The sequence below is a fragment of the Saprolegnia parasitica genome, assembly GCF_000151545.1.
Source record: "Saprolegnia parasitica CBS 223.65 unplaced genomic scaffold supercont2.44, whole genome shotgun sequence".
Lineage (NCBI taxonomy): Eukaryota > Oomycota > Saprolegniomycetes > Saprolegniales > Saprolegniaceae > Saprolegnia > Saprolegnia parasitica.
In genome coordinates, this window is record NW_012156438.1 from 240,868 (window position 1) to 258,453 (window position 17,586).

The window sequence follows — 17,586 nt, forward strand, 5'->3', positions numbered from 1 at the left end:
AAATGCGTCTATATGGGAGAGATTATAGAGAAAAGAGGCGAGCACGAGAAACGAGCCCCACGACAGCGCTGCCAATCTGCAATCTAAAGCAAGTGGTACAAGGCTTCGTCGACCTTGGTGAGCACCTTGCGCGCGATCACCGAGTCGGGCTCGAGCCGAATGAGCTTGGCCGCCGTGTCGTGCGCGAGCGTCCAGTCGCGCTGCCGCACGGCGCACGTCGCGAGGCCGCTGAGCGCGCGAAAGTGACATGGTTTGAGATCCAGAACGCGCTGGAAGAGCTTTTGGGCTTCACCAAAGTGCTCTACGGCCACATATCAGCATCGAACGGTGGAGGCCATGAGCGCAGTACCGTCGGCGAGCGTCGCCATCGCGAGCTTCTCGAGGGCGGGCGCCCAGTCCGGGTACGTCTCGACAAGGTCGTGCAAGATGGCTTTGCCTTGGTCGGCGGCGCCGCCTTCGTACACCGCCATTGCGTCATCGAGCGCGGCTTTGGCGACCTCGCCGGCCTCGTTGAGCCAAATCGACTCGAGGGCCACTTTAGTAAATCGGACAATGGTCGTGTCGGCGCTGCGGAGGTACTGTGTCAGTAGACTCTCGTCGGCGTTCTGAAGCTGCATGATGGTGGGTAGCACCGGCGCGGGATGGGCCTCGACGTCGTCCGGGAACCGCTGTGCAAGCGCTTGCGACGGCACGTGCCGGCCGTGCTCAAACCCATCAAAGAAAAAGATCAGCGACGGGTTTGAAATCGCCTACACCGCGTCATGAGCCGAAAACAATAGTAGATGCGACCTACTGTAGGGATCTCCGCCATGTGCAGACGCTCCTGGGTCACACGGTACATCTTCCAGCGATCCCTACACACCATTTGATGGTCGACGCCAACGATATTCAAGCGCACTCTTCGTTCGTGCGGTCCGTGTGCAGTAGCACCGTGTACTTGATCTTGATGGCCTTCTTGCGCGTGTCCATGTACTTTAGCGTGGGGTAGTACCAGTTGCAGATCACACCGCGTCCGAGGCCTTGGACGTCGACGACGTCGCCGACCTTGAAGCGCATCGACGGCATCCGACGCTAGTCCTTTCAACACCTCTTCGACTCGACAGATCGACGGTACCTTGGGCGTGAAGGCGCCATTGGAGACGCAGAGCTCGATGAGTGCGTTGTGGTCACCGAGCGCGCGAAGCGTCGAGAAGCCGCGGTCGATGCGCTCGGTGTCCGCGAGGCGCGATGGCGTCGCAAACTTAAGGTGAATCGCCGAGACAACGTCCTTCCACGTCATGGCCTGCACGTCCGTGGGCGAGAGCACGTCGAGGTGCAGGCGAAAGCCTTGCTCGCGCTTCCAGTCTTCCTGGACGCCGTCGTAGGGCAGCAGGCCGCCAGAGCGCACGCCCGCGTAGATGGACTTGTTGGCGATCTCGTTGGCATGGCACGTCTTGGCCAGCCGTAGGAGGGCGCTACGTCAGGTATAGATGAGGCGACGTCGCGGCTACGAAGCGGACGCGTACCGGTACAGGCGCGGGACCAGGACGCTCGTCGCCGCCATTTGAGATTGCTGTTGAGCTCGGACCAATCACAAGCGCGGAATTGGCCTTTTTAATTCGATAGTGAAATCCAGTCATCTTTGATTTCGGCCAATTTGGAAACAGGCCGACTGGATATTGCCCGGATCTTGACCGTGCTGCCAGCCGCAGCATCTTCCTCCGCCATCGCAGCAGCATGGGCACGCACGCAGCACCGATCGACCTCTCGTACATGGACGACGACAGTCTTCTCGACGAGTACGACGACGACGAGGCCAAGCCCGCGCCAAAAGGCCATGCGTCCAAGCCAACCGACGCGAACGACCTCGACGACGACGACGACGCCGACGACGATGAGATGGTACAGGACGCTCCTTGATGACGCGAAGCACAAGCTTCTCATGGCTCCCGGTGCTATCGATAGTGCTCGATCTGCTTGGACGCGGTGACGCTCGAGGCGCAGGGCCACCTCCTCAAATGCGTGCACTGCTTCCACTTTGAGTGCATCTTCAGATGGGCCAAGGTCACAAACCTCTGCCCCATGTGCAAGACGCGCTTTACGAGCATCGTGCAAAAGAACGTCCATGGCGTCATCACGAAGCGGACGCCGATCAAGCACGCCAAGCAGGTGCACGACGACGACTCGAGCGCCGACCTCGCGCACGCGAGCAATCTTCTCAACGAGTTTGCATGCATGCTCTGCGGCAACGGCGACAGCGAAGAGACGCTCTTGCTCTGCGACGCAGACAACTGCGAGGCCGCGTGCCACACGTTGTGCTTGGGCCTTCCCGGCGTCCCGGCCCAGAGCTGGTTCTGCCCCGAGCACGAGCACCGGCGGTCGTCGGCGCGCCGGCAGGCCACGACGCTCGCGTCATTGCGCGCGTCGCGCAGCGGTCGCACCCGCCGATCGGTGCCACTGCGCCGACGGACGCCGTTAGAAACCCGCCTCGGCGTGCGTCGTGGCCAGCGTGTGCCACTGCCGTTTGAGCGCGAAGTGTCGCAATACTACTCATCCGAGCCCGCGTACCACCCGCGGTCGGTCGCGTCGACCGAGATGCGTCGCATGCAGGAGGAGGCTGCGCGCATCCTCGAGCGCACGCCTGCGACCGCGGCACTCAAGCGCAAGCGCGAGGCGGACGCCATGTGGGCGGAGAGCGCGCGGGCGCGGCAGATGATGACGCTCACGCCGCATGCGACGCCCGTTGTGCGCGATTTGCCGCCAGCTGCGGCGGCCGCGCCGGCCCCAAGAGCGTCGTTCCGGTCCCAGTTTGTAGCGCTGCGCGACGCGATGCGGCTGGCCGAGGCCAAAGACGCGTCGACGGCCGTCTACAATGTACCCGCGGCCGCCAAACTGCGGCTCTTGCCGCAGGTCAAATCGTTCTTTGAGGCGCTCAACCCCGCGCAGCAGCGCCAAGTGCTCGAGTGGCAGGTGCTTCCGATGCTGAAGGCGTGGTTGTCGCCGTATGGGCCGGGCCGACCGCAGCACCAGCTCGTCATGGACGGGCTCCTCACGCTCCTGGCCAAGCTGCCCATATCCAAGGAGCATCTCAAGCAGGTAGCGATGCGACTCTGCGACGGACGACCACTGAACGACGCACTAGAGTGACGGACTCGGCCACTTGGTGCTACAGCTCACAAAAGACCCAGGCCCGTGCCAAGCGACGGCGCGCATCGTCTTGGACAAATGGAAGCAACTGGTGGCCAAGCCGGCCGCGGTAACGTCGACAGTCGCGCGCCGCCCGCCCCCGCCCATGCTTGCGCTGCCCGTGATCACGCCCATGGTACCGTCCTCGACGACTAAAAAGTCGCCGTCCGCAGCGCTCAAGACGCTGCCGTACTGCGATGTCATCGTGCAGTTTGTCAAGCAGCTCGTGTACCCCCGGCTGCGCGACGGACGCTTGGCGCGCGATCGGTTCACGGCGATCGTCAAGGAAACCTCCAACGCGTTCGCGGCCGAAGTGCCGCACCTCTCGGCGCCCGTGGTAGACGCCGGCACCCTCACGCCTTTTGCCCAGCGCCGGCTCACGCAGCTCGTCGAGCGCGCCTTGCTCTGAAAGCAGCAGGACAGTATGTATCTAATATTGTCGCCACAGCAAGACCCGCTTCTCGTACTAAGTTAACGCCCACCTTGGAGATGCGTGCCGTTTGTGTTCCCGCCGAAAGCGTCGCGATCCCTATAGCGTCGAGGGACCTACAGTTCAGCGGGTTAACCCAGGCATTCGGCTGTGTTTATAGGTAGTCGTGCTAAACTTCAGCAGCGCCTCGTAAGACGACTCGGTCGTGATGATGCCCGGCTCTACCAACAAGACTTGTGTAGTTGTCTCCAGTCCTATCTAAGGAGCTTCCAATATGAGACATCTTCGCCAAGTGCATAGACAGGCAGCGTTGGACACACGTCAGCATGAGAGCTGGATCCGTGAACGAACTAAAACATACATTGTATCCACGGACGTGTCATTCACACGCTCATGTCGGTCGCCCAACACTACGTCAGAGCCGTCGCGTCGGGCGCTGTGCTGTGTTGCTCGCTGCGCGCGTCTGGGTCGTCCGCCGCGTTCAGAAATATTAGGAGGCGCTCCGGAGAGCGGCCGTGCAAACACCGTCGAGAATGCATAGCTGTCGAGTCCCACGTCGACAATATGCAAACACACATGTTTGCTTCATGCGTCGAGTTGCCAAGGACAGGTTAACCTACCCCTAACCTATCCCCAAGTGTGTCAGGCAACACTGTCGTCCCTACGACGTCGACCTTGCAGACACTTGGTTGCTGTTGAAGTGAATCATAGTCTACTGTAGTGGACTAAATCATTCTAAACCAGATAATAACGTCCGACCAAGCCCATGATGAATATGGAGGGACACGATCGAGGCGGACAGAGACAGCCGCGTACAAGAGACCGCGGCGGCGATTCGTGTTGTGCTAATACACTGCAGAAGCCAAAAACGCCCAAGAAGATCGAGCTGTTCGAGCTCTTGTGCGAGTATGCGGTGCAGCGTCGGGCTCTTGGCGTCGAGGTTTTATTTTAATTCTTGGTACACCTACACGGATAAGGTTCAATTTGCAGGGCAGAATGACTGTTTAAGCGACACAATTCGTGTTGTACACGTAGTATGGGGTTCAAAGCTGTCTACGAGTTCGGTACGAGCCAGGCATGGGTGAGGAACGACGCTAAGGCGCCGAGCGTGAGGCCAAACGTGAGGCAAAGAACATGAGGGCACCCGTGAGTGCCCGTTGGTGAGGCGCGACGCTATGCGCACTCTGCATCATGGCCAAGCTCACGACGAGACCGTTCGAAAATGCACACAGAAAAATGAGCACCAACGGGTAGGCGTCGTGGTCCAAGACCACGCGCGTCGTCGTTGCGGCCTGTAGGCGGCACAAGCCCAGGAGCGGCAGAAAGCCAATGCGAAGAAGCGACAAGACGACGAGACCGCGTCCTAACAGCAGGTGCGGCGCGACGCCGGCGACAATGCGGCCAACGAGATCGCCGGCGTTGAAGAGGACGAAGGTGAGCGGCGTGAAGAGCGACCGGAACGTCTTGTTGCTGCTCGACGAGACGACCGCCGACGTGAGCACAGGAAAGACCGCGAGCGAGAGAAAGAAAGCGAGGACGACCGACATGGCGTACGACCGGACGCGCCAGAGCACTTTGGCCGGGTTGAGGGTCACTTTGCCTTTGGGCGCGTCTTCCAAGAGGCTCTCGAGGGATGCGATGACGTCGTTGGAGGGCGGCGCCATGTAGAAGCGGGCGAGAGGCGACTTGAGGAAGGCTGCGAACGCCAGCATGGCCAGCGCGATCGTGACAAAGGCCGTGAGGAAGTACGAGAACGCGCTGTCGGTGGCGTCGTCACCGACATACCACCTCATTTGAAGCGTCGTTGGGTTGAGATGGAGGTACGCAATGCAAAAGGCGCTGAGCGCGACGAGGAAGCCGGCGAGGCTCTGGCCCGTCATGATGGCCTGCGTGTAGCGTTCCGGGAACGTCGCCGTGAGCTCAAAGAGGCCTTCCTGGAGGTACGCAGCGCAAATGGACGCGACAACGATGCTCGTCATCGTCATGTTGAAGAAGACCATGCCTACGTCTCATGCTAGAGATCCAAGCGAGATCGAGGCGCCATGTACCTTGAATGGACGGCGTCTTGACGAGGACGGTCGAGAGGAAGACGACGAGTGCTATGCCAACGAGCGCGACTGTGATCTTCACCGACGGCCGCGGAAGGTAGCTCCGGAAGCAGACCGTGTTGAGCGTGAGCACGCCGAGGGCTGTGAGGTTGAACGCCATCGAGAAGTAGGTCAGAAACGAGGTCGCGACCGGCGTGCCCGCGAGGCGCTGGCCAAAGTAGCCGTCCGCCGTGATGAAGACGTTCCACGGCAGAAGGGCGGCGACGCCCATGAGGAAGAGCACGAGGTATCCAGCATGGCAGCGGTCGGCCGGGGCGCGGGTCATGGTGGTCGGTCGAGATATCTTTCGCCCCGACGCAGCTGCCTGTCTTGCCTCCGGATATGAGAGAAACTCCTTATAAACAATAGAAGCAAATGGATTGAATCTGGTTAGTTTCTTCTTGAAGTTCGGAAACGTGGTCATTTGTGGCTAGAAATGGCGTGCGCCGAATTTAGAAAAGAAGGGCATTGCTCGTGCTGTAAGCCTCGCCCACTGACGCGGCGTCGTGTTTTGAGGTCTCCAAAGTGATGTTTATGATGGAGCCAAGTTTGAGCGATTTCGTTTTTGGACGCGTTGGCGGCGCATTTCTGGCACCTGTGACCATGTCCTGCGTTTTGCTGTGGAGTTTAATGGGACTGATTGGTCAATAATCGATATATATTTGACCAATCAAACGCTCATCCTGTTTTGAACGCGATGTGTCCAAGCAGAAAAGCACATGAGCTTGGACGGCGGTACATGAGCAGTAGAACGCAATGAATTAAGTGTCATGAGGTGGGTCAAGCAAGTGATACGTACAGAGTGCACTCTTCATGTGCTGGCACTGTCATGCAACCAGCAAACATTTGCGTACTGCTGTTGCAACTGCACATCCAGGCAGCGCAGTATTAGTACGAAGGAAGGGCGTACTAGTATGATTGGGTCCATCGATGGACAAAAGGTATACTTCAACGTCCGCGTATTGTTTTATTGTATTGTACACGCAATGGCTACTCCCGCGGCGACGTCGATGGGTTCGAGCTTGACAGGGCCTGGAACGCGTTCATCGCGCGGACGTGCCTGTCGAAGAAACGCCAAGAGGTCGTGGTCCTCATCTTTTTTGGCGGCTGCAAACGCGTTATACGTGCAGCCGTCGTCGCGGTACTCGTGCAACAGCTGCACCATGGCCAAGTTGCCGTCCGCCGCCGCGGCGTCCATCGCGGCTTTCGAGCTTTTGCCAAAGTCCCGCTCAAGCAACTTTGTCAGCAGCGGCACGCTTTGCAGGCGCACGGCGTTGTCGATTGCGTAGACGTACTTTTTGTTGGTCGGTGGCAGTGCGAGCATGTCGCGCTCGGGGAACGCAGCCAGTAGCTCGAGGGCCAACTTGACGTCCTTGGCAGCAACAAGCTTGCACAGGACGTAGCCGCGAAAGGTCTCCACTTCATTGTTCATGGGCCGTGAGAAGAGTTGTCGGAGCTTTGTCTTGTGCTTTCGGAATGCCAGCGCGAGCGACATGGAGACACCTGTGCCTTGATACGCAAAGATGATGGTCGCGAGACTCGGGAGCGTGAGAACGTCGTACGCAGCCCGGGACTTGGATGGAGACAACATGGAAGAAAATGAAAATTGATCCACGGTGGATGTGCTTGCTTTGGATGCGATCCAAAGACACTGATATTTTTGTCGTCGAGGGCCGTCGCTTGGTAACTTTTTTGCCGTTCTTGAAGTGGACACGATGCGTATCGTTGCCAGCGCAGGCCACGTCCCACCCTTTTATCATGAGATGACTTGGCCAGCGCTGACGGCGAGCAACAACTTTGTCCATTTTATTCTTTGGACCCGCGTCCGTGGTTCTTTCGACAGATTGTTTATTTGTAGTAGATTAAGAATACCGTATCTAGCAAAGCGATGTCACTGTCACCTGGGTCTTCCGCTGACCGACGTCGCACTCCATGTTTTGGCGACGAAATGGGTGCGTTCCCTCGCAGTGGGCCGTCCATTTGCTCAAACACGCTCCAGAAATATTGATGCTTCGTCACAACACAACAATCGCACATATTATATAGACTTACTATCTTATTGGATCGCACATCCGTCGGCGGGATCGCGCTTCAATGGGCCAGTGCAGTGTCTGTCTTGCGGAAGGTTGCGGTTCAGAAAGGCTAAATATCCCGGTATCCGCGCTCCCTCGCGGCAGTTGAACGCCCGGTACGTGCACCCGTCGTTTCGGAACTCGTGCAAGAGCCGCACCATGGTCAAGCTACGGTTAAAGGCCGCAGTATCCGTGGCGCCTTTCGAGCTTTTGCTTAAGTCCCGCTGCAGCATTGTCTCAGCAGCGGCACGCTGTGCGCGCACGGCGTTGTCGATCGCATAGACGCACATGTCGTCGGTGGGCGGCAGCGCGAGCATATTGCGCTCGGGAAACGCAGCCAGTAGTTCGAGGGCCAACTTGACGTCCTTGGCTGCAACAAGCTGGCACAGGACGTAACCGCGGAGGATATTCACGGCTCCGTCAATGGATCGCGAGAGCCGGCGCCCGAGCTTCGCCTTGTGATGCTGAAACGCAAGGGCAAGCAGTGTCGAGAGACCGGCATGCTGGTACGCAAAATGGCGGCCAAGAGAATGGGCTGTGAGAGAACAGCGAAGGCCACGCGTCAACGTGAGGCTTTGGACGAATTGGACATGGAGGAAATATGAAATTGGCGTCGGCGTTGCGTCGGCGTTGCGTCCGAGCTCATGTCCAGAGCATCACTATATTGCCGCCGTTGTGCTACACGGTTTACAGCCGTGTGCAACTCTATTGTTGTTCGCGTGTTGATGGTGGAACAGGGCTCGGGTTGCCAAACTGTGTCGAGTGCAACGGATGCAGAATAGGATAGTCATCGTTCGGGTCCAAAAGGCCCGCTTGCAGAAGTTGCATGTGCTGCGCGGAGAGCGCGACGTTTTGCATGCTCATGAGAACGCCGCCCTCGCGAGACCAACGCGCGGAGCCGCCTCTCCTGACTGTCGCGTTTTCTGGTTGCGGGTATGTGTCACCGCGCAGCCCCAAGTACCACGTCGTCGACGTTGCAACCATCCTGCAACAACCAACCTTCATGAAAAGATCAAGCAAATTGGCCGGTGACATTTGCTCGTCGGATGAGTGGATCGTGCAATACGCCTCGACTTGCTGCGTGTCAGCACACCAGCACACACTACAATTGCCATCGCGCTCACTTGGACAAAATGGGAACACAAGACGATAAACAACGCTTGATCCCAGAGGCTGCTCCACAGGAGTTTCTGGCTCATCCGGATATTTATTTCTTATGCGGATTCTAAAATAGAAATCCTTGTCGCGACAGAGCAGTTGGTAAACTGCCAAGCATGAGCGGGAAGGTGGAAGCCGTGACACAGCCGCCGCTGCCGCCCGAGATCGAAGGATACCTCTACAAGATGAAGCGGCAAACATATCCTTTCTACGATCCCTACCTCCTTTCTATGAGAGAATACCTTTCAGTGGTCCTTGACACCCCCCTTGTACAGGCCTGAGCAACCTCACGGGCAGCTGGAACCGGCGCTGGTTCTACATCGACAAGAGACACAAGGCGTTTGGCTACGCTATCAACAACACGCAGCCGCGCATGAAGAGTACGTGTGTCCATGTGCATTTCCAACGCGAATGCGATTGGCGTAGATGCGATCTTCCTCAACGACATTACGGCGGTCGTTGTCTTTGACGAATATTGCTTCCAGGTCGAGGCCAAGAGCCGCAAGTTCTTCCTCAAGGCCGAGAGCAAAACGAGTGCTGCGTGCTGGGTCAAGACGCTCGACGCGTACCGCACGCAGCAGCTCCTGTACGAGAAGCACTTGGCGTCGACGCCGATCGTGGCACCGGCCAAGACAATGCACCAAGGCCCGGAAGAGGCCTCGCCGCCGCGCGAGGCCAAGCACACGAATCAGCGCAGAAGTAGCAGTAGCAGCAAGCGCCGCGCCGAGGCCAAGCGAAGGAGCTACGACGACGACGATGACGTCGAGTCGACGCCGGTGCAGGCGTGGAGCATGACGTCCGACGACTCGGACGACGACAAGTAAGACAGCAAAGCTGTATAAACCATGGATACATCAATATATATTTGTACATGGCTCATTCCATCTCGCGCTCGAAAGGGCTGCCTGACGAACGTCGAAAAATCGGGTTTTGTTCGGAAGACGATGACACGTCGAAAACGTTAACGCCACGGGCAAATTGGGTCATGGGGAGACCTTTTGTGCATTTTCAACTCATCAAACAATTAACCCACTCCGCAATCAAACGCTTTTTGGGTTGAAATCGAGTTAAACTAAACACCTCATGACTTGCATAGCGCTACGGTACGCTGCCCATCGCGAAAAAAGCTTTGACGTCGGCGAATCCTGCACGATTCGCTGATATAACTTGTGTAGAATTTAAAGATTGAACTGTACTGCGCACCTTCGATCTTAGTTCGCTAGTCGTCAAGGTTTGGCTTTGTTGCCGCCGTCCTTGCGCGCTGGATGTTGTACTTTTGTTGCAAGAAGCGCTTGGCCATCGTGTGCACAAACCAGTCGCGGTCCGCGCGCGAGAGACTGCCGCAGTCGGCCGACCGCTTCCGCAGCGTCGGGTACTCGTACAGAAACCACGAGCAAAACTCACGGACGCTCACGTCGCCCGACTTGTCGTTGTCGATCATGCTCACCACGTCGTCGAGCTCGTCGTCGACCAGCGGAATCCGAAGCTTGGCAATCACCACTTTCGTATCGTCCCTAGTCCAAGACATCGACGCCTTTTTCAGGGCACACAGCGAGGGACTACCGCGAGATGGACCCGACACCCATGGGGTCGAAGAAATCAAAGAGGTCTTGGACTTCCTCCTCCAGCCGAGCCTCGAGTGGTAGCTCCATTCGTGCCTTGACGCGGGCTTTCATGCGCGCACCGAGGCCGCGCTCCTCCTTGGCGAGCATGGTTTTGCCGTGTCGACTTGCGAGGAAGGTGTCAAAGGACTCGGTCGTCGAGATGTCTCCCCACGCACTCACGTCGTCGGCCGTCGCTGTCTCCGAGTCGACGGTGGCGTACCGCGCTTGAAGTGCGTGCACGTGGTCCAAGAGCTGCTTGGTCGACAGTGCAGTCGGCTGCTTTGGCCCCTTGAGGCGCCGCCACCAGGTTTGTAGGCGACGTGCGGCTTGATACTGGCGCATACGAAGCACTTTTCGCCGCGCGAGGTACATGCGACCGACGCTCTGGATGCGAATGGCGGCGTCGCGCTGGCGCCTCCGCCGCGCGAGCTCCCGGCTCGCAAAGATGCACCGAACGCGGCACTGCAGCACAACGGCCGCTGCGCTCAGGTGCGCGCGCTTGGCCTTCGCGTCGTCGGCGTCGCGCTTGAGGAAGCGCGCGGCGGCAATGAGCAGGAGTAGATACCGCAGAAGCGTGTTCAGTGGCGGCGACAGTTGCGGCAACAGCTGCAGGAGCGAAAACGACGTGAGAAAGGTCCGGCACTTGAACGCACTGGTCCACACGCGGTTTCTCAACTTTGGATCAAACGGGTCGCTCTCAAAGAGATATGTGGCAGCTTTCTTGGAGAGGAAAAGTTCCAATGCCACCTACACAATCAAAAAATATGCGGAAATTCGATAGGGGCACGAGAATCGAACCCGGGGCGTCGTAATGACGTCGCGCTTGACGCCGCAAGCGACCAATGCGGCGGTAAACACGGTACCGATAACATCCGGGCACGGTGTCGGTGGCACGGCGACGAGCGCATCGAGGTGCACCCGAGCTTCGTGCTCGATGCTTAGTCGGCCGGCCCCATACGTCGTCCGAGACGCTTGGAACCACATGTCGAGGAGGTACCCCACGGTGCGTTCGTTGCCCGCGGGCTTTTCGCGGAACCGAAGCGCGGTCGTCGACGCCGTCGCGATCCAGTCGACCATCGTCGTTCGCGCGACCGACGAAGCGTCGTCCAGGATACCAGGGACCACAAACACGTCGAGCAAAAGAAATTCATGATGCGGGAGCCGGAGCAATACTTCGTGGTGCACAGCACTAGTTGGCGCCTTGGTGACGACATCGGCGACGGGTGTTGGCGCCAGCGCTGGTTGTTTCGGCTTTGGACGAAAGCGCGTCGTGAGCTTGGACGCCTTTGCCGGTGGCACGGAAGTTGCCGGTGGCGGCACCGTTGTCGTCGTCGGAGCCGGCGTCGCAACGGCAACGACGGCCGGAAGAATCGTTGCGACCGCGACGGGTACGTCGTTGGCAGCAAACGCGATGAGACGGGTGGTTTGCTTCTTGGACTTTTTTAGCGGCCCAAGCGGGTACTTGGCTTCGTTGGTCGAAATGGCGAGGACAGGCAATGGCGATCCGCGGGCCACAAACCCGTCTTTGGCCTGGAGCATCTCTCTCGCAAAGAAGAGCACTTCAATCGAGAGACTCTCAAGCACGAGAGCGGTAAAGGCGGCGACGTAGGCGTCTTGGGCCGTCGTGAGAAGACGACGAAGCGACGCAGTGTCCCTCTCGGAAAAGCTGCGTCCGGCTTTGCGGTAAAGCACGAACGCGATCCGGGGCGCGACCATCTTGCCGTCCATCATGGCAGCAAACGTAGGGTAGTTGCCACGGACCTCGAGCCCGGTGGCAGCCAAGATCGGATCCGGCGCCATCGATCGCGCATCGTCGAGCGTTCGCGGGCAGTTGGTCATGGGCAACCGAATGCAGTCGTAGTGGATGAGGTCTCGAACATAGTGTTTTCGACAGCGCTGCTCGTAGCAGTAGTGGCGCGGCGCCTTCACCGGCCGCCGGTTGCGATACTTGAGCCAAGAGAGCACCTCGAGCTCGCCGGTAAAGTCGGGTGCGAGGCCCAGCACGTGGCCGCTGTGCACGTGGGTCACGTCGCGGTACGCGGCAGCGAGCGTCTCGGCGTACAGCGCTTGCAGGTCCGAGCCGACGCTGACAATGCGGTCACGGCTGTAGCGCTGGTGCGTGTCTTCATACAGCGCCGCGAGCCGCTGCGATGCGTCCAGCAGAAACGACAAGACGTCTTTCTCCAGCTCGTTCTTGGTCGTAAAGCAGTGGACGCCAAAGCTATCGACCGCGAGGACGCCGAGCGTGCTGAGTGGCACGACGGCATACGCGCGCGTCGCCCGACGACTGGTGCAGAAGCGCACAGTTTTGCCCGTTTGTGCACTCAGGTGGTTGATGACGATCGGCTCTTGGGTGCGAAGGCACTGAAAGCTCAGGAGGTCTTCCGATTCCAAGACCACGTTGCGCATGAGGCTCTCGCGGGACGCACTGCGAAAGATGAGTCCATCCAAGTCCTTCGTGGCAAACTCGGTGAAGCGCGGCTCCAAGTACGCGAGGTAGACGTCGGTGCCAGCGCCGAGTGCGTCGGCGATCGCATCGAGGCACGCATCTTGGGTCGCGTGCAAATTCGCATACGCGTCGTGGCTGGGCCGCTGGAGCGTGTCGTCTCGGATGCTGTCGAGACGGACAAGTGCTTTGCGACGCGCGACGTCGGCGGCCGCGCGGTGACTGGCGAGTGTCAAGGCATTGTCGATGAGCGGTTGCAGTCGCTTGAGCACGTCGAGGTCATGCGGCCAGTCGACGCCCGGTAGCCGCGTCAGCAGTAGCACGCTTTTAACGACTTGAGGGCCCACGACGTACGGGTCGTGCATCGCAAGGGGCAGAAGCAGCGCGTTCGTCTCGGGAATCGACTCGGGCGTGTCGACCGCGCGCATCTGGTCGACGTCGTCTTGCCGCAAGCTTGGCGACGTCGGATGGATACGACTGGAGGCTGTAAACTGCGGCAGCGGCGGGTGGTCGCCTTCAAAAATGTACCAGACGTCGATGCGGATCGCCGACGGAATGTTGGACGCCAGCTCGTCGCTGATGGTCGCAAAGAGCGTTTGAAAGCTCGAGCGGTTGCCAAGAAAGACCGACGAGAGCACGCGCTGGCTCTCGTGGAGCCGCTTGGTGCGCACGACCGACCCAAGGTGTGCGCCGATGGCCTCGAGGCAGGACACAGTGCCAGCCTCCGGGATCGTCGCCGTGTACGGGCCGCCCGCCGCCCCCGCAAAAGACGTCACGGCGAGAACACCGAGATACGGAATCGGGACAGCGACAAACGCGCCTGTTTGGTCGCTCACGACGCGAGCGATGTCAGCTTCGTCTTGAACGTGGGCGGCGACAACGGGCGCTTGGTGCTGGAACGCGGCAAAGATAGGGGACGACGCGTCGATGGTATGGACCAATGGGCTCTCGGACGCCATCGTGACGCGCATCTCGTTGCTAAACGGCGTGACCATGGCGACGTACCCCTTGGCGCCGGCAAAGGTGGCATGGACGAGTGCGAGGCACGCGGCGTGGACGTCGCGCTCGGACGGTCGGGCGTTGTCGCTGAGCACAAGTGCGTTCTGCACACCCCGTTCGCGGAGCTGGGCGCGGTACGCTGCAGTTTGCGCTCGCGTGGCTTCCAATCCGGTCGCCAACGTCTGCCCGCATCGCACGAGAAAGTCTTCGACGCCCATTTCGGGCTGGGACTCGTGCGGTGGTCCGTATGCGCTGAGATCGTCGAGCGCTAGGACACCGAGCGTGCCAATGGGCACGGCCATGTACGGCAAAACCAGCGCGTCGGGTCGGCCAAAGTGCCGAAGCACGCGGAGCTGCGAAGCTTGCGTGAGCACAACCGGCGACTGCGACGCAAGAACCTCAAAGCCAACGCCGCCTTTCTTCCCGCGCACGAGCTGTTTTCCGAGCATGTGGCTATTGGACGAGGCTGCCGTGAAGACGATGCGGTCAAGTGCGGGTTGCCGCAGCCCAACGTACGCGTGGCACCCCGTCAGCGTCGACGCCAGCAGCGACAGCGTCCTGTGCTGCAAATCCAGACGCACTTCGGCGCTCTGCTCGTCGTGTGGCGACACGAGCGGCAATGCGATCGTTTTGTGCGCTGTGACAAACGCGTCGAGCGCCTCAAGGCTCGCGGCGCGGGCCCGCACCCGGTCATAGCGCCCGGCGAGGCGCTCGATGCCACTTGAGAGAGTGCGTGCAACGGTCTCGAGAAAAGCCGGCTCGGCGGCAAAGCAATAGTGCGCGGGTAGCGCCGCCGTGAGCGCGACGATGTGGGAGGTCGTACACAGCGCGGGCACGAGCGCTGTGAGAAACGGTTGGTTGCCGAAAATCACTTGGTAGGCCGCTTCGAGCGTCTGGCGCAGGTTCTTGCTCGACTCGATCGGCGCCGGCGGCTCGGACAGCGTCTCGACGTACTTGACATCCGCGCTGCAAAGCGACTTGCTCAAGAGACTCGGCGATGACGTCACGCGCGTCACGATGGCAGCCAGCGTCGCGTCGTCGAGTTGGTGGTACGTCTGAAATGTGGACCATCGGAGCTCGCGCAGGCGGACACGGGCGCCCTCGACGTACGCCAGGTCGAGTTGCGGCCAGTGCGTGACATCGTTGGTGTCGGCCACCACAGTGGGCTTGCCGTCGCTCTTCCGGATGACGAGAAGCCGGGCCTTGAGGACGCCGAGGAGCGACGACTGAAGGCACTGCAGCGCCGAGGCAAAGACCTGCGCGGGCGCTGCAAACGCGTCGGCGTCGACAATGTTGGCGAGCGCGTGCAGGCGCGCGGCGCGGCGCTTGAGCCGGAGCGCGGCGGCCATGCCGCGGGCAGCCACTTCCAGAAATGGCATCACACCATGCTCGGGGTGGCTCTCGTCGGTTCTGCCTTTCTCGACCGAGCGAAAATCAAAGACAACGAGCACGCCAACGAGGGCGTCGTCGTGGAGGAGGGGCAATAGCACGACGGGTAGCATCGCTTCGTCTTGCAGAAAACTCAGCCGCGCTACCGAGCGCAGAATTATCGGCGACCGGGAGCTCAAGCAGTCGGCGATTTCCGCAGCGTGCACGTCCAACTCCAAGCCGACGAGATGAGCGCCGCCGTGGTACGCGAACGTACAGCGCAATGACTTGGCCGAGGGCGTCAACTCCCAAACGGCACTCTGTGTGCCAGGAAGGCAGAGCTGTACCTCGTCGGCCATGCGACCGAGTAGCTCGTCCAGTGCTCTCAAGGCGTCGGGAGACGGCGTCATTGCGAGCGCGGCCGTCCACTGCCGCAGACGCGCAACCGCTTCCGTTCGCTGCAGATGGCGCCTCTGGCGTCCGCGCACGCAGCGCAGCGTCGTGTCCAACTCGGGTAGGAGCTGCGAGAGGAAGGTCACTGCGTCCGAGATGTCAGCGGCTTCATGGAGCGTCGTCACGATGACATACTTGAACTTGGGCTCGTCCGCAAAGGGCTGCACCCAGACTTTGGTCGATTGGGCCGGAAATGGCACGAGAAAATCACCGCTGTTGGCGTCGAGGCCGGCGAGGACGCCTTGGAGCTGAAAGTGCTGGGTGTTGAGCAAGCGCACCGGCAGTAGTCGACTCAGCGTGTGCCAATTCACGTCTTCGACGGCGCGATTGCTCCACGAGACCGAGTACGTCGTGGCTTCTTTCGGCCCGAGTGCCGGCGCCACGTGCACAATATTGCCCCGCAGCAGGGACGAGGATGTTTCTTTAAAGAGCGGGACGCGCTTCATGGCCTTCTCGCTGCAATGCACGAACGGCGCCAAGCGGTCCGACGGCACGTCGCACGCGCCTAGAAGCACCACTGTCGACTTAAGAAGCTCCATGGGCGACAGCAGCACGCGCCAGATCGCAACACCCGTGATGTTGAGAACGCAGTGGAGCAGCGCCTGGATCACAATGTGGTACAGATCGTACTGCGTGCACGTGCCGTCCTTGGTCGCCTCTTTTAAGCGCCCATGCCACTCCCGTCGGCGCGCGCACGCAAGGAGCGGGCCGGCCATATCGGCGACGCGGGTGAGAAACTGCATCGTCTCGGGCGCGTCGACAAAGCGCGCTGGTGTCTCCGGAAGGTGCAGCGGAAGGCCGGCGTTGAGACCCTCGATGAGCGACAGCAGCTTGGTCCGTGTGTGCACGCGGTAGACGCCCAGCGTGAACTCGAGGTTGAGGTCTTTGAGTGCCAATAGCGACGGACCGTCAATCTCGTGCTTTTGAAACGTGGGCACCACGTCGTCGAGGCCATACGTGCGCAGGAAGGCAAGGACGTCGAGCACGGTCATGGCGCCCGGGTGGCTCTGCCACGCGCACCGGGTTGCGTCGACGGCGAGGACGCCGATGGGGCAGCGGGCGCCGCACAGTCGGCCGGGAAGCGGGAGCGCCGCAAAAGGACCGCATCGGTGCGGGCCAAAGCTTTCGATCGCATCGTCGGTCGCAATGTCATCGCACACCACAATGTCCTAAACAACAATATTGTACGATCACGCATGCGTGCCATGCGTACGTCGTCGTCGATCGCATGAAATGAAATGCCCTTGCCGCTCGGAAGGCTCTTGCCGAGCATGTTGCTTCGGGGCGACGCGGCGGTGAATAAGAGTGTCGATCGCTTGGGCTGGAGCAGGCCAAGGTACACGTCGCAAAGGCCTTTCAAGCACGTGTCGACAAGATTAATCACTTGTCGTTGCAGCTGGACGACGGTCCACGAGGCACCGCCTTGCTCGAGCAAACGGAGCTTGGCGAGCGCGCGCTCGTAGCTCACCTGCGTGAAGATAAAGTCCTCGACCTCGGACGGGTACAAGTGTGCGTGGAATTCGGGGGTCGCGTGCTGCAAGAGGCGCGCCGTGCGAGCGTACCGCGCAAGCGTAATGGCGCGCGGGTCCGACGACACGAGCGCGTCGGCCTGGTTGGAGCGCTGGACGCCCCGCGCGCGCTTAAAGTGGCGGCGCAGCGGCGGCGGGATAAAGGTGTAGCCATCGAGCGCCCGACCTTCCTCTTCTGCGCGCTTGCTTGCAGCCTCGTGCGCGTCGGCCTCGGCAAAGACCGTCGCGTCTTTCCCCATCGCAAGATCTTCCAATTGGTCGCGCCGTTTCGTATC

The 17,586-nt window shown here is 60.1% G+C and overlaps 7 protein-coding genes across 7 annotated transcripts; 2 read left to right on the forward strand and 5 right to left on the reverse strand.

Moving 5' to 3' along the window:
* Nucleotides 1–83: 83 nt before the first annotated feature.
* On the reverse strand, nucleotides 84–1,543 carry SPRG_09419 (hypothetical protein; the record flags this gene model as incomplete). Its single annotated transcript, XM_012348511.1, has 6 exons — nucleotides 84–301; nucleotides 350–749; nucleotides 794–854; nucleotides 899–1,071; nucleotides 1,115–1,454; nucleotides 1,506–1,543. The coding sequence occupies 6 exons, from the start codon at nucleotides 1,541–1,543 to the stop codon at nucleotides 84–86; spliced, it is 1,230 nt and encodes a 409-aa protein (XP_012203901.1).
* Nucleotides 1,544–1,716: 173 nt separating this feature from the next.
* SPRG_09420 (hypothetical protein) lies at nucleotides 1,717–3,686 on the forward strand (the record flags this gene model as incomplete). The annotated part of the gene is made up of 3 exons (XM_012348512.1): nucleotides 1,717–1,881; nucleotides 1,945–3,075; nucleotides 3,122–3,686. The coding sequence occupies 3 exons, from the start codon at nucleotides 1,717–1,719 to the stop codon at nucleotides 3,572–3,574; spliced, it is 1,749 nt and encodes a 582-aa protein (XP_012203902.1). The 3' UTR covers nucleotides 3,575–3,686.
* Nucleotides 3,687–4,581: 895 nt separating this feature from the next.
* Nucleotides 4,582–6,029, reverse strand: SPRG_09421 (hypothetical protein). The gene is made up of 2 exons (XM_012348513.1): nucleotides 5,644–6,029; nucleotides 4,582–5,597 (listed from the first exon to the last, which is right to left on the reverse strand). The coding sequence occupies exons 1-2, from the start codon at nucleotides 5,966–5,968 to the stop codon at nucleotides 4,690–4,692; spliced, it is 1,233 nt and encodes a 410-aa protein (XP_012203903.1). The 5' UTR covers nucleotides 5,969–6,029; the 3' UTR covers nucleotides 4,582–4,689.
* A 643-nt stretch (nucleotides 6,030–6,672) lies between these two features.
* Nucleotides 6,673–7,279, reverse strand: SPRG_09422 (hypothetical protein; the record flags this gene model as incomplete). Its single annotated transcript, XM_012348514.1, has 2 exons — nucleotides 6,807–7,279; nucleotides 6,673–6,742 (listed from the first exon to the last, which is right to left on the reverse strand). The coding sequence occupies exons 1-2, from the start codon at nucleotides 7,271–7,273 to the stop codon at nucleotides 6,673–6,675; spliced, it is 537 nt and encodes a 178-aa protein (XP_012203904.1). The 5' UTR covers nucleotides 7,274–7,279.
* Nucleotides 7,280–7,738: 459 nt separating this feature from the next.
* Nucleotides 7,739–8,618, reverse strand: SPRG_09423 (hypothetical protein; the record flags this gene model as incomplete). Its single annotated transcript, XM_012348515.1, has 2 exons — nucleotides 7,739–8,257; nucleotides 8,490–8,618. The coding sequence occupies 2 exons, from the start codon at nucleotides 8,616–8,618 to the stop codon at nucleotides 7,739–7,741; spliced, it is 648 nt and encodes a 215-aa protein (XP_012203905.1).
* Nucleotides 8,619–9,013: 395 nt separating this feature from the next.
* Nucleotides 9,014–9,788, forward strand: SPRG_09424 (hypothetical protein). Its single transcript, XM_012348516.1, has 3 exons — nucleotides 9,014–9,111; nucleotides 9,186–9,292; nucleotides 9,339–9,788. Exons 1-3 carry the CDS (start codon nucleotides 9,029–9,031, stop codon nucleotides 9,734–9,736), a joined length of 588 nt encoding a protein of 195 aa, XP_012203906.1. The 5' UTR covers nucleotides 9,014–9,028; the 3' UTR covers nucleotides 9,737–9,788.
* Nucleotides 9,789–10,083: 295 nt separating this feature from the next.
* Nucleotides 10,084–17,550, reverse strand: SPRG_09425 (hypothetical protein; the record flags this gene model as incomplete). The annotated part of the gene is made up of 4 exons (XM_012348517.1): nucleotides 10,084–10,426; nucleotides 10,476–11,263; nucleotides 11,315–16,951; nucleotides 16,996–17,550. 4 exons carry the CDS (start codon nucleotides 17,548–17,550, stop codon nucleotides 10,132–10,134), a joined length of 7,275 nt encoding a protein of 2,424 aa, XP_012203907.1. The 3' UTR covers nucleotides 10,084–10,131.
* Nucleotides 17,551–17,586: the final 36 nt, after the last annotated feature.